The sequence below is a fragment of the Plectropomus leopardus genome, chromosome 2, assembly GCF_008729295.1.
Source record: "Plectropomus leopardus isolate mb chromosome 2, YSFRI_Pleo_2.0, whole genome shotgun sequence".
Taxonomy (NCBI): Eukaryota; Metazoa; Chordata; class Actinopteri; order Perciformes; family Serranidae; genus Plectropomus; species Plectropomus leopardus.
The window spans coordinates 26,677,215-26,704,181 of record NC_056464.1 but is presented as its reverse complement, the minus strand read 5'-3'; the positions used below and the strand labels follow the sequence as shown (position 1 = coordinate 26,704,181).

The window sequence follows — 26,967 nt, the reverse complement described above, 5'->3', positions numbered from 1 at the left end:
TTGTTTAAATTTAAGTTTGAAAAATGAATCTGTGTCTAAAAAAACAAAAGTAACTCAAATCTAGGTATAACAGCAACATTACTGCACATCTTAAAATGACCTTTCACTACTGTTATCATTAAATACAATCAAATGTGGAATTATATTTGATGGTATTTGCTAAGTAGTTCTCCACATCTGGTAATTGCTGGTAAGTCAAGACATCAAATATCATCTAAATGATCCTGTTAAGAGCTCCTCAGCCTCCACTTCAGCTGTCAGTGAGCTAACATTAGCTAACAAACAGTCTTTGGCTGAGCATACAGACACCAGTTTGTAATGCACATTTCTAGGTGACAGACAGCAGTTTTCTTTTACAGTTTGGCAAACGCACAATAAATGTTGATACAGCTTATAAAATCGAAAAATTAAGAGCCTGCAAACAGCAGCCACACTGATTCAGCCCTTGATTTTATGGGGGGCAATTGGGAAAAGAAATGTTGTCATACTAGGACATTTTAGATTTTAGGGGGTTACGGTTGCAGTAGTTCAAACTCTGTCAGTCTATCTATTCTCATTCACTCCATGCCTAAGGTCATCACAAGTTATATATCAGCTGTGAGGAAACAAAAATAATTGACAGACGCTCAAATGGGAAAAAGACGTAGCACGTACTGTGTGCTTGGTCACTCGAGACAAACTGGGAAACTGGTCCAGTTCAGACTGACAACATCAGCAAAGAGAGCTCCCTTGCACGGCGCTGTAAATTGAGTCTGGCTCTCTGAGCGACGCAGGCTCGCACTTCTCTCCTGTGCTACAGTATACAGAGCGCCTTTTCTCTCCCTTCCTCCTCCACTGCAGAGGCAGCGCAAGGCCATGAAAGATTGGAGGCAAAGTGACGTCCTCCGGTTTATCCTCCCTGAAAGCCTTCGCATGCTCTCAGTTCCACATGAGGGATCTGATGAAAGCCGTTTGTCAGTACGCCACTTAATTATCAGCCAGAAGAAGAGCCTCTGATGCTATCCTCTGACAATGCCTCACAGCAGCCTGCTGACTACAGTGCCCACTAACAATGAAGAACTGACTGCAGCTACTAATGGTGACGGGGTAGTGCCAACTGTCCACTTAAGAGTTAGACAAATTAAGTAACGGCACAGAAAGCCTTTTGTGTGCTACTTCAATGTATTCCTCTCTTTGTAGGCTTAAGTAGCAAGAAGCAAATTTCACATCTTTGTACAGCAACTGTAAAATGTGATGTTTGGAAGACAAAATGCAAAGCAGAGCATGTCCTACTGAAAACACATTATATCGGAAGAAGGAAAATGTGAGACGTTTTGACCTTTTATTTTTCCTGCATGTCTACACAAACATTATAGAGCTTACGCTGCTGCTAAAAATGCATGTTACCGTCAGAATGTGAATAAGTAAACAGTCACATGCACTCCTTAACCCTCTATCTCTGCGTTGTCATTTTCTCGTGACAGTTGAGAAACTCATTTTGACCATAGCCACATTCCACTTAAATTTCTGTGCAGATGGATAAAATGAATAATCTAATTTTGTAGGGATAGGACTTTATAAGATTCTATAAATACCAAGGCTATTATCGATTTTGGTAATTGGTCTGATTCTTTATTGATTGCTATAGTATCCAATCAATTTTCTGTGTGCAGAAAAATAGGCCTTCGCTGATTGAAAAGGGAGACTACAGTATGTGTATAATTTTTTTTTTTTTTTTTTTTTTTTAGATTTTCTAAGACAAAGAAATAATTTGTTTAGCTTGCCTGCTTGGCACTAATATTATTATAATATTGGATACTCTGTAACAGATGCTGAGCAGTTGGAAAAGTAGTGGTACTGAAATGTAGCGTGTCAAATACAAGGCATTCCTAGTATTTAAGCTCATATTGCATAGGAAGATGTTTTAGCATATTGCTGCTGTTTATTTCTCTACCATGACTACTTTTTACAAGTTTCAAGTAGCACTGATGAATGAGTTTGACGTCATTGTTTTGCAAAGCCCAACTATCAGAAAATCATGCCGGCATTGATATAAGTAACCGATATGCTCAGAGGCATATGATTTTGATAGATTTTTTTTTTTTTTTTTTTTAAATGCAGTATTATCACATCCATAGTGAATGCAAACGAATATACTAGCAGTGAAAAAAAAACGTTTTTTAAGAGCCAAAATGATGAGAGTGTGTATCACTCAAAAAGGTCCGGCTATAACAAAAATTAGACATAAAGGTCTTTATTTTCTAATTCAGTTGTTCTCTTGTCATATAGCTCACTCATACATTCACTGCAGTCGTCCCAAGGCTCTTGAATACACTCGGCCTGAAGGCTGCTACACAAGCAGTGAAAAAAGCAAGCCATTTTATCATCACCCGTATTAATCTGATCTGATACTTAGCTTTTCATTAGCGAAGTACATTACGGTACATGTCCATGACAGACACAGGCAGATGACTCGGTGTAACCTTGGACTCACAGTAACCTGTCAGAAGGGAACAAATCCACAAAGGAACAGCAAGAAGCGACGTCTCACTTTAAATCACTGCTCTGCTCTCACTAACAAACTCTGATAAAAAAGCCTAAGAGAAGCTCTTTTTTTCTCTAATATGTATTAGATTTGATTTCCTTCTGAAAGGAAATCACAGACCCACCCTACAGTCCATTAGCCAAGTTAATGCAGAGCTGCCAGACTTGCTGACCCATTAATAATACATTGCAGTGGTCAAAAGAGGCCAGACACCTCCGTGCACCCCTTCATCCCTCTACACGGCCACATTAATGGACTAATTCAGATGCAATTAACTGGTGGGGAGAGGCTGTGGCCTTGCGGCTGGTGGAGCACAGGCTGAAGGGCTTAGAGCCAGGGCTTGGATTATAATCACTGGAAGCACACACATGAACACACACACTCACAAAACAATTTACATAGTACAAGAAATGAGCCAATACATTTGTAGTAACACAGAATGTAGCTTTCACCGCCGGATGCCAAAAGCAAAAAAAGAATTAATGAATGGCATTTACACTAAATCGTCATATTTATCCATAAAAATGTTTGTAAGTGGCCCTTAGCTACAGATCTGTTTCTGCCTATGTTCTGCTAAAATACTGTCCACCAAATAAACCTGCAATAACTGATTTTTTTGGCCACTTGGAGGCAGTGGATATAAGCTATTAACAAGACATTATGATGTTAGTAACTAACCACTTACATGAATCAAAAAGCTTAGGAGGGAATAATTCCTATAAATGTTGTTCAAATAACTCTCTTATAGTATTCAAATAGTCTGCTTACAGTGTTCATTTTGGGTCTTTTCATACATGACAACATCTGCTAAAACCACTTACTTTACATTTTTTAACTTTACTCCCTTGATATTTTGCCTTGCAGTAACCTGTCTACTTCCAGCTGGCTACCTGAGGCTGGTGCTGTGTGCACACATTGAAATCATGACGGGAAAAAGAAAGTCATTTTCTCTCAATGAAAAGCGTAATCTCTTCAAAGGTTATGACAAACTGCCAAAAACAAGTCAACGAGATGGAATAAAGAAACACGGTGTTCCTCAGCTGTAGGCTATTCAAACAATGAGGAAACAGTCATGGCTGCTAGTGACAAAGACTAAAGAAACAAATGTATGCAGGGAAAGCACTATGGTTGAAGCCGGCCTTGTCGAGTGGATTTATAATGCCTCTTCACGTAATGAAACAGCTGTAATGCATTTTGCAACAATAACATTCAGTTAATAGCAAAGCTGTACATGTCAGTACTTTATAATCATGTAATAAACACAAGGTGTGTAACGGTAATCTGCATGACACATAAAGAAAAAGAAGAAAAAAACAGATATTGTAATAATTCGTGATCATTTGACTTAGGTAGACATAATCTCTATCTGAGGTTTACGCTGCACCACCATGTTAGCAAACAGTTTCCCGTAAACACATCTAATAGATGCAAAACAACATTATCATCATGAGCTCTCCTTTAAACTCCATTTTGGTTTTCACCCAAAAAGATCTGGTGCTCTCGTGGCTAAATGCTTGACTATGTTCACCAGCTAGCTGCTAACTGTGTCAGCCAGCCTCTTTTTGCTGAGCAGGTAATATACTGCCATTTTTTAGAGCACCAGTGGTGAGAGTGGTGAGAGTGTAACAGTAAAGTTTAGGGCTCAGAATTTGCAAGTCAGTTCAGATTTGGCGGTTCAATGTGGATATTTAACGATTCTGGGTTGTTGGTTTTTTTTTTTTTTTTTTTTTTTTTAAGTTTGATGGGGTTCAGCGGGATGTTCAGTGTTACAGCGGCATTCATTTAATATAGTAAACAAGCTAACAGCACTAGTGAGTCGTAAGTGTGCAAAATGTTTTTGCCAAAACTAGATATCAAACAAATGCGAGAGACTGTATCCTATTAAGTTGCTGTGTACCGTAAATTCACCATTTCTAAACAGAGGAGAGAAGATGTTGTCTCAGAGCCTCATAGTGCAGAGTCTCTTCCTCTCAGTGCCGCTATATTGCTTCAGCTGCAGCTTGTATTAAAGAGTACCATAAAGTCAAGAGCACTCACTCCACAGCAAAATCTAGGAACCACAACATCCCCAGATTTGCCCAGCACACAGTAAAAAGACTGCTCGACTTGAAGCGTTCTCAGTCAATTGAGGGGATTATTCACATCTCCGACTTTCAATGGGCAGCCCTAGTAAAGTTGTAAAATGAAACCAAAACAGTAAGCTGAAAGATTTGGGGAAAAATTTTTCATTTACGAAAAAATACCTTTCACATATAAGTAGGGCTGAGTGTTACAGAGAAATCTAATATTAAAATATGTTTGACGCATTACCTCAATCTCGATATTGCAACAATATTGTAGAATTGACTTTTAGTGCATTCAGAAAATATTTACACAAATAAATTTTTGATAAATAATCATCGCAAATGTGTTTATAATGACTATGTGGGTAAAGGCAAGTAATGAAACGGCTGGAACAGTTAAGAAAAGTTAAGAAAATAACATCACTTAATTGTAACCCTTCAAACGAGGAAAAGACAACACTCATGATATTACAATATCTGAAATCTAAGATGAAATAGAGTCTCATTTTACGATATCTATATGATATAATTAAATTGCACAGCCCCACATGTAACTACTCATGATCAGCTCTCAATAAAAAAATATACTGATTTAGCCAACAATAGTGCTTTTATCCTGTCAGGACCTTCCTTATGACAAATCTACATGTGACAACAAAGTGTGAAACGCTGACACTGCCCTGTATTGTAAATTAATCAGTTTCTTTTTTCATGTTTGTCCATTACAGCGAGTTTTATTCAATGATGTTGCTGCAGAAATCTGCTCTTTGAGAATGTGACATTGACAAATGAGCAATTACAGGAGCGATATTCACGTGTCACATCTGTGGCCGGCATGACCCACGATTAGCCCTACTGATGCTGAATGTGAGATGCGAAGAGCCGAGCCTGTCAACACAGGCGCCTGGGAAGGCAGCGTGGCCCATTCTGGCATGTCATCCATCACTGGTTCCTCTCGGCTGCCACAGCTGTGTCACTGTCCCCCTCTCACAGACTGCTGACCCCACTGAGGACGAACCAGCAGGATGATCAAATATCTCTCTGGGATAAGGGACAGCCATCCTGCTTCACTGACAAGGCAGAGGACAAAAAAAAAACCTTCCCTACATATCCTCTTTCATTGTGACATCTTTATCAATAAGCAGCATTTAATGGCAGGCAGCAGCAGTCGTGTAGCGACACATCACTGCTCGCCTTTCTTTCCAAAAAAGCAGGGATTGTGAGGAGCAGAGTGAAGCCATTAGCTTTGAGAGGCTGACATGGAGGGTGACAGGGGTTAAATAATTGCCAGAGAAGAGAGAAGGTGGATTAAAACACAGATGAAATGGAACAACATCAGCCAGACGTATTTCCGAGATAATTACTTGCCATGCAGATTTTATCAGCATGCCAATCATCGGGGCTAGTGTACTCCTTTTAAAATTCCTATCAGATGTGAATGACCTACAGTATGGATGAAAGGCAGTGTGGCCGAGCTCCCTGTCGCTCTAAGTGGATATTCAGTGGAGGGCTTGCCTCAGTCAAGGCAAGACCTTTGACCCTATCAGCAGTCTCAGGTTGCTGTAGACTTTTTAAAAGATCCTTCTCCAGCCTCTGCTAATTAGTCCTGCAGCCTCTTTTCCTTTCATTTCTAAAAAGGAAACGCTGCGTGCACGCTACAGTGCTGGCAGATAAATTAGCTGCATGCTTCACAGGAGGCAACCGTTCTTCAGGGATAGCAGGCTACCTTAATTATGAATATTATTAATTACATTTTAAAAAGACCAGGAGAAATAAAAAAGTAAAAAAAAAAAAAAAAAATCAATCAATCAGACTCCGACTTAAAGATACTCGTTAAAATTAAATCATACCTTGTTTACATCGCTGAAATTGCTTTTTATATACAAACGGAGCGGGCAGCAGCAGTAGCCAGTCTAGCCCAGCTTAGATAAATTTAACAGGGCAGATTCAGTGTTAAAGGCAGATTCTAAGGACTGTGATCTATTTATAGCATGCAAATTTCATCAGCGTACCCCCTCTCCTTTCTCTGCCTCCTTGTCAGGGCAAAAATCAGTGCGCACACACACACACACACACACACACACACACACACACACACACACACACACACACACACACAACACACACACACACACACACACACACACACACACACACACACGAGGAGGCTATGTTAAAAGGCACCATCTGTGATCCCAATGTCAACAAAGGTAGCCTGATATTCAGACTGAATAGCCATTATGGTACAACTCCATTATTCAGTCTGACATTGGCTTCTTATTAGCAGTTTCCTGGAGGGGAGGATTTGATTTTACCCTAACCAATCACTGAACTAATGCATCCGGAGGCTCTGACTGTGTTAGGCTGCGCACAGTTAGCTCAAGTTAATATCAATATTTACAGAGAACAATAGATTATATAAAGAATGCATGTTTTGCAAAGACAATTTGCTTGTAAAATATCACACATGATGTGTCCCGGTATATGAAAATAAACAGACAAGACAGAAGAGAGATAAGAGTTCACTGAGTTCATTGCTTTCTTGGTTTAGCACACCAGAGAGGGACACTGTCACTGCTATAAAATGGACAGACATGAAAGAAACAAAGTGTCCATTATCTTAAGACAAATAGTGGAGGCAATTAAGATTTATTGAAGACTGATCCTGCTCAACCTAGCCTGTGAGTACCGCACCCTTTAAGCAGCCTGAGGATGTCATGTAAAATAGTTAGCTAAGTTAGCCAGTTTTGTGACAGCTTTGTATTCATACTGTGGTTACTTGCATTTTAATATCACGGGCAGTGATTTAGAACAGCAGTTAAACTATTACAGGCCCTGTATATGCGTAGGATTTATGGGTATCTATTGACAGAAAAAATATAATATCAGGGATTCCCACACATCCATTTATTTGTGGCGACCCACCATGAATAACACATCTGCCACCATAAATTGTTTTTATATTTTTGCAGCTGGAGCTTTCATTTGTAGTACAATAGGAATATATATACAGTTCACTTTTCTGCATCACACTCTTTGATAGCAGAGAGTACTCTGAGCCAGAAGGAGCAGCAGAACACCAGGTGCATTAACACTGCTCTAATGAGCTTTGACTGGATCATTACAGATCAATTATCCAGCCAATTGTACCTTAGAACCTTATACCTTAGAATAAGTGTTAATATCTACATAATGAAACGGGTCATTTTTCAGGGTGTCAGCCGTGTTGTTCTACAGGAGCCTAGAATGGACAAACCAAACACTGGCTCTAGATAGGGCCATGCACATTTTCGTGTCAGCTACCTAAACACAATCTGCAACCTCAACTCTAGATGCCACTAAATCCTACAAACTGGACCTTAAACCTGAATTAGAGATGTGCAGAAAATGTGCTGATACAAACACTAAAATATTTTATATTTTAATAAGTTTTATAAAACCACCAATAAAATAAGCAGCACATTAAAATAATATCATAGCCTATTCTTCATGTAAATATATGAAGACTTATTCACAGGTGAGTTAACATAAAAATGTTATTAAAAGCGGGCTGGAGTGTCTGTGTCATTGTGGTTGAGGACAGTTGAGTAGCATCTCTGGGTTTGCCGGCTGCACGCCCACTCTTTAAACAAGGGATTTGAAAAACAAACCCACATTGCATTGCATGTTGCATCTGCGCGCCTGCTTCCGGAAGAGTTTTGCTGCTTGGGTTAATGCTGTACAGCTTCAAAGCACGATAATCAAACACAGTTCTAATGATAATTAAAATTTAAAACAGTAAGAACAACTGATGAGAATTTTACTGTGGTTTACTGTGAAACCAGCTGTCGCGTCATCCCTAACTTGACCTACTATAAAACTGTCCCCTTTTGTCCAACTTTGACACAGCTCAGTAAAGTCACCAACTTCAGACCCACCAAAGGATCTGATGAGTTGGTTGTTTCTCAAGTTGAGTAAAAGGTGTTCAAACAAGCAAAAGAGCAGATTTTTTTAATTTAATTTTTATTTTAAATACAGCAATTGAATGTTTTCAGATGCTGAGTAATGATTGTTTTTTGCAAGCACATGAGTAAAACAGACTGATTTTATAGTTTAATGTTGGAAATAACTTGTTATGACTCTTAAAATGCCAATATAATATTTCCATTAAAAAAAAAAAATGTTAGGGTGCCCGGTGGCTCAGTGGATAGAGCAGGTGCCCCATGTATAGAGGTCCTCGCCACAGCGGCTGCAGGTTCAATTCTGGCCCTTTGTTTCTTTTGTTGCATGTCGCCCCCCTCTCTCTCTGTCTCTCCCCCTGTCACTCTTCAGCTTTCCTATCAATTAAAGGCATAAAAGCCCCAACCTACATTATATATTGATGTCACATGACATTATCATGTTTTATAACTGTTATTTGTGCAGTATATTTCACACCCTACAGATAAAAATTGTCTTTGTGCTATATCTTGTGCAATACATATATTGTACACTCTCTGTTTTAAATAAACCAGTAAATAAAAGGAATATAAATGTAACTGTGCTTCAGCTGGTCATATAGTCAAAATGACTGTTTGGGGTTTTAATCATCACCATTACAAGCACTCATAGCACAGAAAGTTTCTTTAAAGGATGAAAACTTCCTCAATTCCTTTTGATGGGGTGGCAGCATTCACAGACATTCTCAGCAATATTAAGCCCTGACTGTACATACACTGCATTACGCAAAGGCGACAGCAAACCAAGTAGAAAAATGATAGAGGGCAAAAGGCCACTCACTGGGAAAACTAAGTTAAAATACAGGGAAAGCAAAGTGCTATTTTTGTCTAAATCTTTCTAGCCACGGAACGATGACTAAAGAGTTTCTGAGCAGCTCCCTATGGCCCTTCATCCTCCCCTCTGAAGAATCTAAGAAGTAGCTAATGATTTTTCCAGTTATGAGTTGTTTTGAAATGTGCTTCAAATTCCTTGCAGTTCATAACTTTAACTGTGACACCGGGGGTTGATTTTCTTGCCCAACTGCGCTTCAGGCTACATATCTGTGACAAAGAAAGGGCACGGCCTACTGGAGGTGATGATCTCAGTCACCACATAAATGGACTGGTCTGGAAAAGACATAGAAACACAGATCCTGACCCCTTTTTCCACTTATTAAAGAGTCTTATGAGTCGTACTTATGCCAGTCAGCTAAATACTTCAGTCTATAGTCTTTATATTCAAAGGAGAACAAGCTCACCAATAGACCCGACTACACTCACAGACGAAGCTCCGACAGCCTTGACCTCTCATATTTCTCCATAACTACAAACTGAAGAGCATGCCTCAACAATGCAAACTGATCAAATGTCTTTTTGAAAGACCTGAAGCTGTGACTTAGAATATGTGCAGGATCAACCACCCATCTTTGTCCGGCGTTATCTGCGTTAGAAATGATTCTTAGAAATGAGAAAAAAAGGCGACAGCACAAGTGGTGTGTCCCAGCCTGTGAGTCAGGTATCGACTTCAACAGATCTCATTATCACAGAGGAGGAAGTTCACTGAATCAATTGATGACCATGGACAAGAGCGTTTACAACTGGCTGCTGTGCCTCATCTCACTGAGCTAAAAAGAGCAGATAGAGGGGAGCTGTTGAGGGTTAATGACTGTTTAAAATGATAACAGAAGCCATATATATATTAGGGTGATGAAGTGAGAAGCCGTAGCCATGACTGTCAAAAAGACAGCTACAGTTTCAAGTAAAATTGAAGCCAACATCTCTACACAGGCCTGCAGGCCACAAGTGGAAGCAATAGAAGCCTCGGGCCTTTTATGTTCTGCACTGCAGTCAGCACTTCACTCAGCGGAGTGTGGGGACAGCAGCTCCTGCCAAAATGTATCCGTGCCAAGGCCTGCCAGCCTGCTCTCCCCGCCCACTCTAAGGGCCAGAGCGTGAGCGGTGGGGCGCCGGTAGGCGGGTGCAAGGTGAGGCTGGTGGGCGGGTGGCCAGGCTGGAGCTTCCTGACATGGGAACCCGCCTCACAGCAGGATCAAACTGGCTGCCGAGTGAATCACTACCCCTCCCACCACCTGACAAAGTCAGCGCCGGGCCAGTGCGCAACCACTTTTGCTGTCTCTACAATTAACAAGGAATGCAGGATGAGGCAGGATACTGCTGTATCACCTCATCAGACTGCATCTGAGCCGAGGTTCATATGACACTGGACTGAAGAAGAGAAATTTATGAACTTCATGAAAAGGATCATTTTGGACTTAGTTGGTGTGTGGGTTACAACAGGAACAGAGTAGCGCTCTATCACTGCTGCTGAAAAATTCAGTATCAGCAAAGTGCTTAATATTTAAATGCTTGCTTTACGGTGTAATGATGATACCGGCTAAGAAAGTAGATGAAGGTATCAGAGAGTGTAGCACCGAAGCAATTTTACACTTTCAGATTTCAGGCCCTGCAAACCTAAGCTTGAGGTGGGAGATAGGGGCAGGAAGCACAAATTCTCATACCTGACCAATCTTATTTAAATAAGCAACAGGAGCAGGGATTTTCTGAGCTGTGGCTAGTCACCAGTCAGAAGCAGGAACATTATCTCCAGAGTAAATAATGTCCTGAAGGACCAGTAGCTACCCAAATCGCTTCTTAAAAAATAGAAAACTGCTCCAGGCTGCTATTATTAAGCCTCAGATCCAATGGGAAGTTGAACCTTTGATCTGTTTAGGGTACTGTGTATTTGCATTTTATAATGAGATCAAAGCAAGGTCCAGGGCCCCTGCAGAAGGCAGCTCTGTGCCCCATCTCTGCACACTGGACGATTTACAGACCAAAGCTATATTTCCCTGTTAACAAGATCATGGAAGAGCTATGGGCCTCAGTGAAAATGCAGTGGGAGATTCAATGTTTGTTAGGCAATCAAAAGCAGCCTACATTCTCTTCTTGCTAATTTTCTTTCCTGTACACAGGTGTGGAAGAGGAAAAAGTAAATAAAATCATGCCAGTAGCAACAATCTCCTCAACAGTTAAAGTTCAAGAGCAAACATTTCAAGCATTTTTAAACTGGTTGAGAATTGCTCCAGATTTTCTTTGGCATTCTTCACCTGGAAGAAATGCAGAGGGGAATTTACACACTTTGCCTGAAGTGAGCCTACAAGGAGCCGGGAGAAGGTTTGAGTTGAGCATGGAGGTCAACATTTGAGAGTATATGTGGAGTCTCTACTCAATACTGTTCCTGACCAGTTTTTTTTTTTTTTTTTTTTTTTACAGAAAATATACAAGAAAAGAAATCACACACACTGTCACTCCTTCTTTGGCGGAGGTGAGCGGAGTCTCATATTTTTTGACGGCCTGATCAGAGGAGAGAAGGACTGCATATACTTGAGACATCCTTGTACCTCCATAAGGGGTCTGTTTGCCTAAATTATCAAGTATGAAGGAAGGGTTGCAGCAATACCAGGAGCTTAGATGTTGTTGTAAATTCAGATATTGGGAATTTATTTGCAGATACCAGTACAGTCAAAAGAGAGATGAAAGAGAAATACATTTTGTAATAAAATATGTTGCTCAAATGTAATTCTTGTGGGATTTACTGTTTGGCAACAAATACAGAAAAGTGTGTGAAATAACTCTTAAGATAAGTAATTCAGGCATTGTTAAAAGAACTGTGGTATTTTTCACTGTGAACCCTGTTTTCTCATGTTTTGTGTCTAAGTGACTTGAGAGAACAACAATTTTTGAAACTGGTCAAGTATTGAGAGAAAGAGCGACAGTCATCAGTGGCAAAAAAGGCAACTATGTAACCACTTGGGGCAGGGGCGCCCCGTCAATTCACATCCACTGAAAGTGTTTGTTTTTGCCACTGACAGGCTCAGATTGTTGTTATGATCGTCTCACCATATTACAGACACAAAGCTAACAAGAAATTAAATGTTATCCGGACCTTTTCCTTGTTATAGTCTGTTTTGTCTCACTAGTAAGAATCCTAGTTTTGAAATCTCAGCAGAGGTGACTTTTTGCAAGAAAAACAACGGAGTAAACTTTTTTTGTGAGTTTTTTTTTTGTTGCCATTTATTTTCTATTAGGTTTTCTTTTAAACAAAACAGAAAACAAAATGATACTTATGTATGTACAAAACACACTTAAAATAAAACTCAAACGAAGAAAAAAAAGCCAGGGGAAGATTCTTCTTAAATGGGAGAAAGGAGAATTGCTAATAGTTTGTTGTGTTGGAGTATATAGAGCATAGCTTACTCTTTTCAGAAAAAAAAAATCTAATGCCGTGGGTGAATATTTAGCTGTAAAAACAAATTGCGAGATTTTAGAACAAGACTTCTCCTTGAGCAAGACTTGGACACAAAACAGAACGAAACACCCGAGAGGAAGAAAGGAAAAACATATGAAAAAAAAAAGTTTTGTTTCTCTGTAGGGTCCTTTCCGTACTGTTGTCAGACAACCCTGATAACAATATTAGCCAGTCAGTGGTAAAAACAGACACTTATAATGGACATAAATTGAGGGGCGCACCTGCCCAAAGTTGTAGCCTTTAGCCTCTCGCTTAGTACTGGACCACTTCAGAACATTGTTTATCCCTCAAGTCACTTAAACACAAAAACATAGGAAAATAAGGTCCAGGTTGAAACATAATGAGTTTCCCTTTAACAATAATTCCATAACTTATCTTGAGTGTTATTTAATCTACACAGTTTTTACACATTTTCTGGCGATTTACATTTCAGAACTTCAGTCACATTATGCTCATTTATTATGGAAAAGGTTAAAAATGCCACTGTATCCTTTTCATAAGAACAAATGCTTTGACCTCTAAACTGTTATCTTAAGATGTCCATTTTTATTTGGTCAGTTAAAAGTTGGAGAACACATCTAACCAAACTGCAAAAAAAGTAATGTTTTCAACAAGTAATATAGACACGGGTCATTTACTTGACACTGGTTCCCCTTCACGTAAAAATCCCCCAGACTTAAGCACTGAAAAAAACTGACCATACTAACAGACAAAGCAACACTTATACTAATTGCAATAAACTCTTAACCTCTATGGTTTGTTCAGACTGTTTCACTAGCTGTCTACCCTACACTGCATTGCCCATCATGATGCATGCAGTTAAGTGGTTGACAGGGGGAATACCCCCTCTCCTACAGCCGTCTTCTTGAGGTGTCTCGAAGCCACACGTCTGCAAGTAATTTATGCAACAATTGCCCCACAAACAGTTGTAGCGAAAGTGAGAGAATGCTGAATCGCCATTCATGACACGCAAAGACAGCATCCATGAAGAGACGGAGGAGATTTGAGAAGTTGTGACAACGGATTTCAAAACTAGATTCAGCTCCTATTCCCTTTATTCAGTTAATAACTTTGTAAATACTACACATTTAAAAATATGTTCTTTGAATTCATATTAAAAAGGTTCAATGCCAAAGTCCAACATATATGCTCTTATTTGAATACTGAAACTGACCCGAAGCTAAAAGTCTTCAGAATAATAACAGTCTCATCTTTGCAAAGTGCTCATGACAGAAAGAAATGCTCGTTCTTCTGACCTTGAAGTGGGAGATTTCTGTTCCCATTTACCTTTTAATCTCCCAGGAGTCATCTGGGCCAGCTCACATTGCTTGTAATGGCTTTAAAATGGAGCAACAGATATGAATTATAATCAAGAGCACATAGAAACAGCGTGCTGCTTTATAGACGGGTGCAGCAAGCAAAACCCTACACTCGTCTAAGAAATATGTAGTTAAGATTTCTAGTATATGAAATTTCCTTAAGGAATGTGGCAGATGTTCAATAATCCAAGCTTGCTATACAAGGAACAGAAGGACACAAAAGCTACAGTACAGTATGCAAGCTGACTCGTACAAAAGACTGCTTAGACTGACCTGCAAAGTATGAATCAAAAGTACCTCAGAGAGCTGTAGAGGGTGTTAAGAAAAGCACCACCTAATTGCTTGCTCATAGATGCCGAGCACATATTCTGCACTCTCGGAGGCAGCGTTCACATTTTTTGACCTTGATGAATTATCTGTTTTTATTGACAGCACTTATTGATATTTCTTAAAAGCGCAGGCTAATGGAGTTCTATTGAGATGATTAAATGAGTTGCTAGTGCCCGGATTAGCCCGGTCTCATCTCGCCGGCACAGCTTGCATTATCATACAGAACAGACGCATGCGTGCGTTGAGTCCCAAATTCCTGCGACTGACATCTCCAGGGGAACAGAGGAGCGATGACTACATCCGACCTACATTCACCCCACCCAGGCATGCTTGCTTCCAACTAATTACACACACAAACATGCATACTCAGTCACACTATAGGTGGATTCATACCATAGTAAAAGTCACACTGCAGGGAAATCTTACTACTGTATGCATGCATCTTACAGAGATATACAATAATTAGGTGTACATGCTACTTCTCAAAAAACAACCCACGACTGTACAAGCTCCAAGTGACCTCCTGATGATTGGGAGAGAAACTTTTTTCAGGCTTTTGCAAAGGCTTAAAGGAAAATATCATTTGTGTGATGGGTTGTGAAAATTCTCCAAGCACAAAAAACATTAGGAACAAACCTAAGGCTACTGGAGCTCGCTCAAATGCCCCGGGCATGGAAACAGCACTATTGGATTTCATTCAACTGTCTTATGCAATGAAAAGATTTTATAAATACTTACTCCATACATATTATTTCAGTTGTTTAGATTCTCAGAAAAAAACTATGGCAGGGAAAACACCCCATTAACAAGAACTGAGAAAAAAATAGTGACGCAGGCTCTAGCGTATGAGCACATCTTCAAACCGCTTTTTCAGTTTCCTGTGCTGTACAGCATCCTGGTTAGAGTGATGTGGTTTTTCACACTTTTAAATGTGAGGGGTATTTCTACAGTCGCAACCCACATTTAGGCTTGAATCTGTTGATCTATGCAATCCTCTACTAAACTAGAAAGTACTTGAAGAGCGTCAATCTCAACCAACGCTGACTAATTCTATACCCTGGTCCTTTACCCAAGGCATTATTCCAGTTACGTCAAATCTACATTATACCCAACGCTTGATGATTTCCATTTCAGCATTATACATTTCTGCTAGTTTCATCTCTGTGGATAAAAATAGACAACTATGTGGTAGAAATTCCTTTCAAATCTGTAATCAGTTTTTCCTTGATTCAAGCCTGTCCGCTGACTGTATTATATAGTATCTAAAAAAATAAGAGCTTTTGCAGATTGAAAACAGCATATTCAATATAATGTATTATGTGTTATTATGTACATGGGACTCACTGGAAAGCAGTACTGATCTGGAGTGCATTTTCTGAGAGTGAAATAAATTCAAGAATTTTATTGTAAATATCCCTTTACAATAACTGTGGATTCAGAGTGTCTACAGGTATCAGAGACTTAAATCCACTGACCCTTACAAGATCACTTTTAAATTAATTTTAGGCTTATGTTTGGACAAATTACCTGCATGCTTACTTCCAATATTGGAAATTTGCCCTAGTCAGTTAATCTGCAAGAGGATTGAACCAGTTTGTAAGTGGACAATTGCACGGAGAAAATTCCCCAATAAAACTCAAAAATAAAAAAAAAAAACAGCTGGTAGAGCAGTTGTATTTCAGTCACATCTAAAATGTCATATTTCCTGTGATATTTTAAAACTAGTTATCAATTAGGATTTCATGACATTTCCAAGTCTTGAATGGTTTTTATTATTTTTGGGCATTCAAAACAAGGTTTGACTAACAAAACAGTGTTCCTGGCATTGGGAATCCTAAAACCAGGTGCTGATTTCAAGATGAAGCCAGACTTGATAAGAAAAGAACGAAAGGCCCACGAGCAACCATATACACAAGCAAAGCTTTAATGAATTAATACTGCGTAGTCCTTTCCATTGAATCTACACTGGGTAGAGCAAATCTTCAACCCTGCCAGCCAGCAGCACCAGTTTGATTCCCACTGAGGACACCTACTCTTAAACGTATAAAAAGTGTATGCAGTCAAGTGTCATCTAAATGTTGTGTCTTATCTATGGTTACTTTAGTGGGGCTTGTTAGTCACACCCTCATATTTCCGAGCAATAAAGTCTGTGGATGTGCACAAGACTTCACCAAGTTCACTTCAAGCCACATAAATGATGATTGACTCATAGCTTCTCTCTGGATTTGGAGACATATTAACAGTTAAATGCATAAATACAGACTGAGCAATGAGTGCAACATGCTCTGCAACCGGATTTGTTTGTACAGCAGCAAAGATAGCGGAAATACTGCTGCTACCTTGGACTTACGTCTGGAGAAAATTGTTAGTGTGCAGTGAATGGTTAAATTTGATACTAAAGAAGGTGGGTGGTATACAAAATACAGAGCTGACCTCAATGTCGAGGAGAAATGCCTGCAACTTAATGCAGGAACACATGCAGACTGACAACACACATGCTGCCATGCTGCTGACAACTAAATAAGGGATGATGAAGGTAAAAGAGGAAACAAAGGTTGCAAAATAAAACAATTCATTTCTTCACAAAAGGCCTTGCCACAAAAGCTAAAATCAATCCATCCATTTATAATAACACATGCTTTTTCATCTCCCCCTCACCTACACACACAAAAACACCTCCATGCAGCCTGTACACACGCCAGATCTTGTCGCCCCAGGAAATGGGCTTCATACATCTTGTCTGACTGCAATAAAGCAGTGCCTAAGATTCTATTTCCAATAAACGTCGACTGATTGGAAAACTCATTCTAATATCAATTTCCATCTGGGCCCTTTAAAAGGCAATCAGCATAGCTTCATCTCGGTATATCATGGGCTCCTTGAGATGATGACACAGCACTGGCTCTCTCTTCTGCATAATGGCCTTCTCCTATCAAGGCATCTGCAATGAATAATACCACCCATGAATGGGCTATTTAGTCTGTGTTCGCACAGATAGGGGCCACTTCTCTGAATATTAATCCAGGGTTTTACACTTCATATGGTTCTCTCAGGGCTGCACCATTTTTCATCCGGAGGAGTAAGGCACTCAGTGTGATTTGGCGCTCTCGTAGTTTCTCTCTAAGCTTTCTCAGAAGTGACAATGGTGATTACCAATGGCATCCCACTTTGTTTAAGATGCCCAACAACCACAAAACAATTATTTAAAGGACAAATGTGTAGGATTTAGTGACATCTTGTGGTGAGGTTGGACATTTTGCTCTGTAGCTATATATGGAAGGCTGCATAGCTTATAATGTAAGCCTGCGTGATGGTACCTTGGTCATCTGTGACTTGTATTGCTATTGTTGTCTTCCTGGAAACATCACCAAAATGGCTGTAAGTTATCCTTTAAAAACTCGTCATTTTCAGTGAATTATGTATTTGTCGCAGTGTATGACCTCTTAATTTTTTTTTCTTGCTGAGTCGAATAAATCGAATCAAATTCCAACCAAGTGAATACCTCTCTCCTAACCCCTCCCCTTTCAAGCATGTAGTGGCATAGTGAGAAAATATTTAAACATTTTAGTATTGCCATATAATGTTTTGTGATACTGTATCAATTGTCAGAAACACAGTATCAATTTTAATGTTTTTTTCATCATAATATCTTGTTAATCGGTTTAAGATACATTTTAAGAGGCACTTTTATTTATTTATTGACTTAAATATTTTTTTATTTTACCGATACAGGCAAATGTTAATTCCTTTGCTCAGATTGCACAAAAAGTAGTGATATGATGTTGGCAGTTACAGTGATAAATATAAATGCAGATTTCACTGTCCTGAAAACCTTTCCACATTTTTTAAATGTATATGTTGGTGTGTTCTTTATACTATTACAGTATTAAGAAAATTTGATTAAAAAAAAAATTATTATTATGATTATTAAAAAAAACCCAACAATATACTGTTTTACTTATAGTATTGCAATATAGTGCAATATCACAACCCTGTATCGTGATACGTATCAAATTGCTAGATTCTCCGATGCTAGTCTGTCCGTTCTCTCCGATCACCCTGACACTGAATAAATGAAGCATTGTTAATATTCACTTCAACAGATTTAGGATGCAGTTTTGTTATTTTGTTTTTTTGTTTTTTAACCACATTCACATATATTTACGTTTTACTTGATTTTAAGTTTTTAAAGTGTTCACTTACTGAAGGTGGAATAAACCTCCACTATTAGTAGTATTTGTGCTGTCCTAGAAACATGGCGGTACAACATGACGGACTAAGTTGGCAGGGACCTGCTACTAATGTAGATATAAAGGGCTCATCTTAAGATAAGGAAAGCACAACTATTGTAATTTTCAGGTGATTATAAACAAAAGAAAACATAATTATATTATATTCCATTTCTGCCAAAAGATCCCTTCAATCCTACAAACTGGACCTTTAAGGAATATCAATCTCAACTCTTCTACCAAAGCTGTGCACCACACAATGTAAGGCCAAAGAGGAGTTTTCATGAGGGAATAAACTGATATGAGTTACTGTGTATCTTCCACTGTAAAAACCAAAAGGACATCCAATTTCAAAAGCACTAAAATAATGTCTCATATTTGGTTTGACATAAAAGTTTATGTTAAAGTCAGAAACCCCGCTAGAAACCAGAGTGCAACTCTATAATCATCATCATCATCATCATGACAGCAATAAAGACCAGATGTTTTCTCACCTTCCAGCCACTGCCCGCCTCCCTGTAGTAGGGAAAGTTATCACAGATCCACTGATAGATCTCGCTCAGTGTCATCTTCTTCTTTGGCGAGCTGTTGATGGCAAACGTGATGAGGCTGGCGTAGCTGTACGGCGGCTTGCCGTCCTTGTGCTGCTGCACCTCCTCCTGGTCCAACGTGGTGTTAGGATCCAGTAGGGCGCTCTTCTTGCCCATGCCGGGCCCGTGAGCATTCTGGGCGTCCGCCTTGCGGATGGCCGCCTGCATGGTCAGCTGGGGAAGCCAATCCATGGAGGTCAGGCTGCTCTCCAGCTCCGACGTCATGGTGACGGCAGGCTGGGCAGGAAGGGGGTGGGGAAAAGGTGGAGGTGGTGGTGGTTACTGTTGGTGCTCGCTGACTGATAGAGAGTGGACCAGGTGTGGAATAACAAACAGGAGACGAGTGACAGGTCGAGGATGAAGTCTCCCTCAGCTCAAGACATCAGCATGACGTCTTTTGTAGGTCAACTCTGCAGAAACAGGAAACAGACATGCCTCTATTAGTCAGACACTCTTTCTTTCAAGGAGCACATTGGGAATAAAAGATATGCATATCAGCAATACTGCAGAGGACGAAAAGAAATGCAAACAAGGACGCAACACTGAACAGGTTGGCCAACATCAAAAACCAAACGTCTCTGTAAAGTATGCTTATATTCGCTGTGCAGGAGATCACAAGCCCACCACTTTCTCTACCACTTGCTGCTCTCAAAGCTGACTCATAGCTGGGACTCCATCTGCACAGAGAGAGAGTAAATGCCAGGCAATTGTTTTCACAACTGCCAGCCAAATGGGGGAATGGCTCAGGAGGAATTCCGACTCTCTTGAGGGTAGTAAACCCCCTCTCCTTTCTTCCCTGCCTGCCAGTTTGCCTGCCTCCTCCCCTTCCTCCCCTTCCTCCCCTAAACCAAGCCTCTGCCGTAAACAAGCCAGCCAGTGTCGTCTTGCAAACCATCCCCATCCCCGTGCGTGTCGGCCGTGCTGTGCAGAGTGCAGCCTGCAACAGCCTGTCTCTCAGTCCCTCTCGGCACACTGCCCTCCCTGTCTTAAAATAGAGGGGAAGAGTAGAAAGGCCTAAAGTTACAAACGGAGGTGAACACAGGGATCCGTGGAGGAAAAAAAAAAAGCCTGAGCAGGATGACACTGCAATCTGGCTGGGGGGGAGGGGGGAGAGAACAGGCGGGAGAATGAGAAATCCTCACCAAGTTGTGGGATTTTTCTCTTGACTAAGCATGCTCGCACAAGTGTGTGTGTGCAAATGTGTGTCAGCCTGTGTGTGTGTGAGTGTGCACTCAGGCTGTCAGGCTGGGAATAAATAGTCCTCACGGCACTCAATAGGTCAAATATCGTATCTTTCAAAAATAGTATTTGTGTGGAGTCAGGAAATAAACCCAATTATAACTCAGTTTACCCCAATTTTTCAAACTGTGGTTCAAACGCATTGAGGTTAATCTTAAACATTTTTTATTAAATTTAATATTAGAAAAAATAATTACTCCAAATAGTGTTGTTCTTTTCAGGATTAGAATTTTTGTTTTTAAAACATGTTAATTTTTTAAAGGAGTTTAAAGTAGGACTGTAAGATATGAAAAAATGGTATTGTGATTATTTTGACAAATATTTTACATGAAATGGTCATTTTTCAATTTCATTTTCAATGCAAAAAATATATAAAAAATAATGATAATGATGATGAGATTTTTGCTGGATTCTGTATAAAACAAACACGTTCTTTTTCATCTCTAGCACCACGGTGCTTCTTTTGAAATGGTATGTTGTAATTTATGTTTTTTTATTTATGATGTATTTTATCTTTATCAGAAAACTATAGCCTCTGCGATTTGAATATTGGACTTGGCCATATTGCAATTTCGATAATACTTCAAACTAGGGATGAACAATTAATCAAAATAATACATTTTAATATATTTCCATCTCAAATTAGTTTTATATCTATTTTACGTCATTAGCAGGTCAAAAAGATGGTGAGGAATTTTTCAAAAACATATTTCATGGGCATCTGCTATCAATATGAAATGCAGCAGGAATAGGAAGAAATTCCTAAATTGGGCACACTGCTTTGGCGGTAGTTGGTCACAAGCAGTTTGTGGTTGTCCCTTTCAATTGATCTTTCACAGCGGGTGTTAGCTTGTGCCCGGCAGCCAATTCAATATCTGCTATCAGTGTATACAGCCAAAGCCAGATGATGAAGGCATTTTTCATACATCCAAAAAGAACTCAGAAGCAGAAAAACCAAATCCAGTTGGGGGAGATCATTAATGGAGTGACGCATTGGTCTTATATCTTTCCTTATAATCAGTGTTGGGTTTCATAAGGGGCCATAAAGTTTCTAATCAGTTCTTCTGAGCAATGTGCATTTTTCATTTTTATTTATTTAATTTTCTTTCTTTACTTTTTAAGTGATACACAGCCTAAAATGTATCCCTCAAAGTGATAGGTGGCTGTGCAGAAGCTGTGGTCACATTGAATTCATGTCCATAGTTAGGATTTTCCTGAAAATGTGAATAAGCTTAACATAGCTTCTCTTTTATATGCCAAAGCATAATCCAATACAGCGCTGCTCAGCATGTTTAAAAACAGTCATATTTTCACCTGACATGCTACTTCTAGATAGGGCTGCATGATATGTGGGGAAAAAAGCCCCAACATATTACCATTATTTTGACAGATATTACAATTGTGATATGAGCTGTGATAATTTTTACATTTAATTTTCAGTTAAAAGACAATGTCGATTTTTTTATTATGCTGGGGCCTGCACCAAACAAGCATGTTCCCTTATGTCTATAATATTATTTGTAGGCCAGGGTATCTCTGAAGCACCACAATGATTCATTTATAATGTTGTGTTGTGACAAATTTTACCTTCACTAAAAACTGCCGCTCCTCCTAGTTGGACATTGAACTTGGCAATATTACAATTTTGATAATATTTTGATTAATTGTGCAGCTCTACTTCTGGCTGAGCTTCAAAGCACTGAGAATAGCATTACATAAGAACAGCCTTTTTGACAATACTTTGGTAAATGATTAGAACATACTGGGCATGAAAGTGGACAACAAAAGGTTGATTGTGCTGAAGGAGTGGTTTAAGACATTTTTATGGATGTTTTTTTTCCACAATAAATTCTTGTTACATTTAAAATCTATGTTAAATGGCTGAAATTAAGCTGACTACCCTATTTGAGAACAATTTCGCTTTAATCTTTTAGTTGGAAAAGAGATGATTATTTACTTTCCACCATGCAATTTTTATTCCTCCTTCATTACCAGTAGCATCATGTTTGCTCACAGACTGGAGTCCTGGATGAAAACACCAAAAGGTAAACTTAAGGTAAATCTCCCAACCCCTGCAGTCATGTGCAGACTGATAGATGAGCGCACTTGCTGACTGACTTCTGACAGGTGAGTCAGCCTAATCGTGAGCAGTTCCTCATCACTGAAAAGACAAACAAATCATACACAAATATCTCCACCCTGTAACTGAAATAAAGGTGACTCACAAGCTGCGAATGACAGTAATTTTCCCCTTTGTACAGCAGCCCATTGAAATACAAAACAAAGTGGATTTTGAACATTTATCTATATATAATCATCCATTCGAATATCTGCAGATGCACTAAAAGGGTCAACATACATTATTGGTGTAGATTATTTATCGTGTATATTTTGTCCGACTCAGCCACTTTGAACATAATGCTGTACAACAGAGCTTAAATAATTAGTCGATCAGGAGAAAATCAATTGGTACCAACTCTGATACTCAATGAATTGTTTCAACAATCTTTTAAACAGGAATACCAAATAATCTCAGGTTCCAGGTTCTCTTTGGTGAGAGTTTTCAGAGTTTCTCTGTTATATATCAGTGTGCTGGTTGGATAACACACAGCATTTGAAGACTAGCTTTTGAGCTCTGAGCAACTCTGATGGGCATGTTTTTTTTGGACATTTTTGAAGACTGAACAATTTCTCAGTAAGTTCAGCAAAAAGGGCAGGTTAATTAATGATGAAATGATAATCAGTTGTACCCCTATAATACCATTCAATTTGATAGCGCTGCAGACTTACAGCACACAAAATTACCTTTGATTGAAATCGTCGTCGTTTGTTGCGGGGTGCACATTTGCATTCGTAAACATGCAACAACATTTTTTGTCAACACTAGATATCAAACAAAAGACAGAAACTGTTCCTGTGAGCTGCAAATTCACCACTTTCAAGCAAAGGGTCTCTCCTCTCTCCCCCTCTGTGCTGCTGTCTATGCCCTGCCTGCATGACTGCAGCTCCAAAGAGTAGTATGAAAGTCAAGGGCATTCACTCTGAGGCAAAATCTGGGAACCAAAACGCTCCCAAAGTACGACGCACAACATGCTGACTAGCACAAGAAAAAAAAAAACCTGCTTGACTTGAAGCAATCTCAGTTGACAGAGGGTCTCCAACTGATGATTTAAATCTCAGACTTCCAAGGGGCTGCCCTACCTATTTTGTATTTTTCTCTTTAAAACACAAACACCATCATGTACGGCATACCCCAGTGAAATGTTAAGAAGGTATGAAAATTTGATACCGCCAAAGCCGAGTAAGGATCTGCAAAAGTTATTTCTTGGTGGTCTTGACATAAAACATTCAATTGACACCAACTGCTTAGTATAAAAGGGGGTATCAAAGAAGATGAACCAGGCAGAGGCTTGTGGTGGCCACCAGAGGTGAGCTGACAGAGACGGGGGTTGACGAAAGGCGCTCCGCCCGCTACACAGAGACTCATGCCATTTGACCCTCTACGCTAATGATCCAGCTGCTACATAATCTGCAGGGCCAAGTCGGTGTCTTAATTAGAGAACCTTGGGAAGTGGCAGGAATGATGAAGTGCATCACAGGCAGGCAGTAAGGCGCCCCCCCTGCTGCCTTCATTACCCTGCCAGGCAGTGGGACAGTCAGAGCAGGGACAAGCCCCAGCCTGCTGCTGCGTCAGGGAGCAGTGTCTGAGTATGTTCACCAACGGGTCTGGGGGTAAGCAAAGGAGTACTGAGGAGGCGGGAAAGATGAGAAGAAAAGCCAGGGGAGATGGAGCAGTGGGGGAGGGTGTGAAGGGCAACGCAATGCTGGCATCAGGCCTGGCAGAGAGCAGAGAGTGGCAACAGAGTCTGCTTCGAAGAGGTCTGAGATTTAGGCGCTATGATTACGAGCCCAAGGGAACAGACTGCGATCCCACTCACACAGAGACACTTTGATCTGGCTCTAGGAAAATGGGGTTCCGTCACTTTCACTGCCGAAAAAAGAAAAAGGAAAACTTCTTTCTCTCTCGCTCAACTTTAATTTGTTTTTAGAATGGAGCACAGAGTATTTGACGGCTGAGAGGGAGAAATGGATGGTCAAATTCATTCTCTATTCAACACTCAAAGTTTCTTTATCCTCCAGGGATTAATGGCAGATTTAGTTCTGAATGAGAAATTGAAAGCGTTTTTGAAACATCTTAATTTACCAAGTTCTTGACAGGACTTATCAACGTTCCTGCTGCCTACAGAGCAATGACAGCAAATCAGTGATTGTGTTTTGTGTCTCAGCTACTAAGTCTGAAGTGGCTCAATCAAACTGACAGCAGGGTTATTATACATGTGCCAGGGCCTCTTTTATTCAAGAATCTCCAATGAGGCAACAAGCTGAGTAACATCAGGGATTACTCAACACAACACAGCAGATTACGTCAACTTCATCATGTTAGGCAAGTACGTACTGAGATGCAAGTCAGCAACTGCGTCATAAGAATCAGCACTGTTCCCCATCTCAACTGATGTTTGTACATAGCAACCACTTAAATGTTTTAGAATCCATAGTAATGCATGACCCAGGGTGAAATTAATATTTCAAGTGTGATATCGCTACAATGAATGGCACTTAAATGTCTTCAACAATTCATATAACCATCTACTTTATTTTAATTCTAATGTAGAAAGTATGAATGTTTCATGAATGTGGTTAATTTGACTTAAATTATTACATTGTTACATCTTAATTGCTTGTATGTAATATTCTATTTACTAGTTTAGATTTTTGCAAATATTCATTTATAAAAACGTGATTACATACGATGAACATGATTTCAGCTGTTATGTATGTTTTTCCTATGGCTTATTATTGTATATAACAGACCAAAATGTAGCTTCCACTTCGGATGTTGTGTAATGTAATTTGTGAGATGATTATTTTTTCTTAGCAATAGCAGATGTCGTTGCCGGCTGTGTCCACGTAAATGCTTCTTCATTTTCAAGCCTCGCATGTCATTTACTTTCCCTACAGTTTGTGACATTACTAGTTTTACAACTTGCCACAACAACCTGAACATGATAATTATAATGTTCCACAATTTAATCATGATGTCACTGCATCTATTATTTTACAGTGAACAATTGTCCTGCAGTAACCAAATATAGTCAGCAGTCTTGCTAAACATAGTACACAGGTGCGGCATGCAATTTGTACTAAATCAAAGGATGGGAAAAGGCAGTGATGGCGCTCTGAAGCCTTTTCACTCTTCTAGGACCAGTCTGAAGTATCTGGTTTAATTGAGAGTGCTGAGGTAATTCCATCAAAGATAAGTACCTAATGTGTCCTCTGCATGATTACAATCTTTATGGTAAATGCAACATGGTTAGGATTTATTAACACATTTAAAATGCAATGTTTTTATACACTTCCAGTAACTTACATTTAAATTGATTTTACATTGTAATAGCAGATTTTTTTTCTGTTTTTTTTCTTTTGCATAAGTGTTCACCGAGTGGACTAAAAATAAGCCCGTGCTATTAGTGGTATTTGTTCTGCAAATACAATTTCTGTGTTCAAGTTAACCTATTGTGTACATTTTCAAATTTATACATGTATTTTAGTTTCCACATACTGTCTGCCCTTGAACATCTGTTTTCAACTTCTGTCTGAGGTGCTCTGTTGTAGTGCCTGTCTCTTTAAACCCCCCGTCCAAAAAAAGTTTAGTCTGCTTGGATTGGTCAGTGTATCCAGGTCACCCCTTTCTCTGCGTCTCTGCACTGCAAGGATGTTTAATTAAAACTGGATACAGCACTGGAAGCAGGGCCCCGCTCATTCCTTTGAAGGTTATTCAGTGGCGCATGAAGCCGAAAAGGATTTCCGTGCTATGAAATTACCAGTATCTTCTGCATCGTGGCACCCATAGAGCAAGAGCGCACTTCAGACTTACACCTGCCAGGCGGCCAGTTTAGCGCCCTGCTAACTTGAATGAGGAATAAAATTGTTTAATGGTGCAGCTCTTCAAGACTTTTGAAATGTTATCGAACTGAATCAATCAAATTCCGATAGTGAAACAACTAATTTCGCAAGGGTTGAGGAGCTCAAAAAAGTGTATCCACTAATTTGCAAGTCTATGGGAAAAGTCTTTTTGGGAATCATGGCATAAAGTGACGGACCCAGAAGTTTCACATTTGGCCACTATGTAAAATTGGCTTCAAAGCCCGGCACTTCTATGGGGGTTGCTGCATCATCTTTGTTGATGGGGAATGACTGTATTAACCAGTACTTTCTACCACAAAACAAACCCAATAAAAGCTTCTTAACCAAAATCGTCACAACCAGACATGTTCTAGCAGGAACATGATCTGAAATTGCAAAGAAATTAACAACTTGGCAGCCAAAATTAGATTTTTACCAGATGTA

The 26,967-nt window shown here is 39.6% G+C and overlaps 1 protein-coding gene across 3 annotated transcripts in view; it reads right to left on the bottom strand.

The window, feature by feature from the left end:
* foxj3 (forkhead box J3) overlaps window positions 1-26,967 on the bottom strand; it is a 95,746-nt gene that overhangs the window by 40,251 nt on the left and 28,528 nt on the right. For all 3 annotated transcript variants that reach the window (XM_042506774.1, XM_042506792.1, XM_042506783.1), the window contains exon 2: window positions 19,225-19,730. In XM_042506774.1, the coding sequence (XP_042362708.1) occupies window positions 19,225-19,545 (321 nt within the window). In that variant the 5' untranslated portion in view covers window positions 19,546-19,730. The remainder of the gene's footprint in view (window positions 1-19,224; window positions 19,731-26,967) is intronic.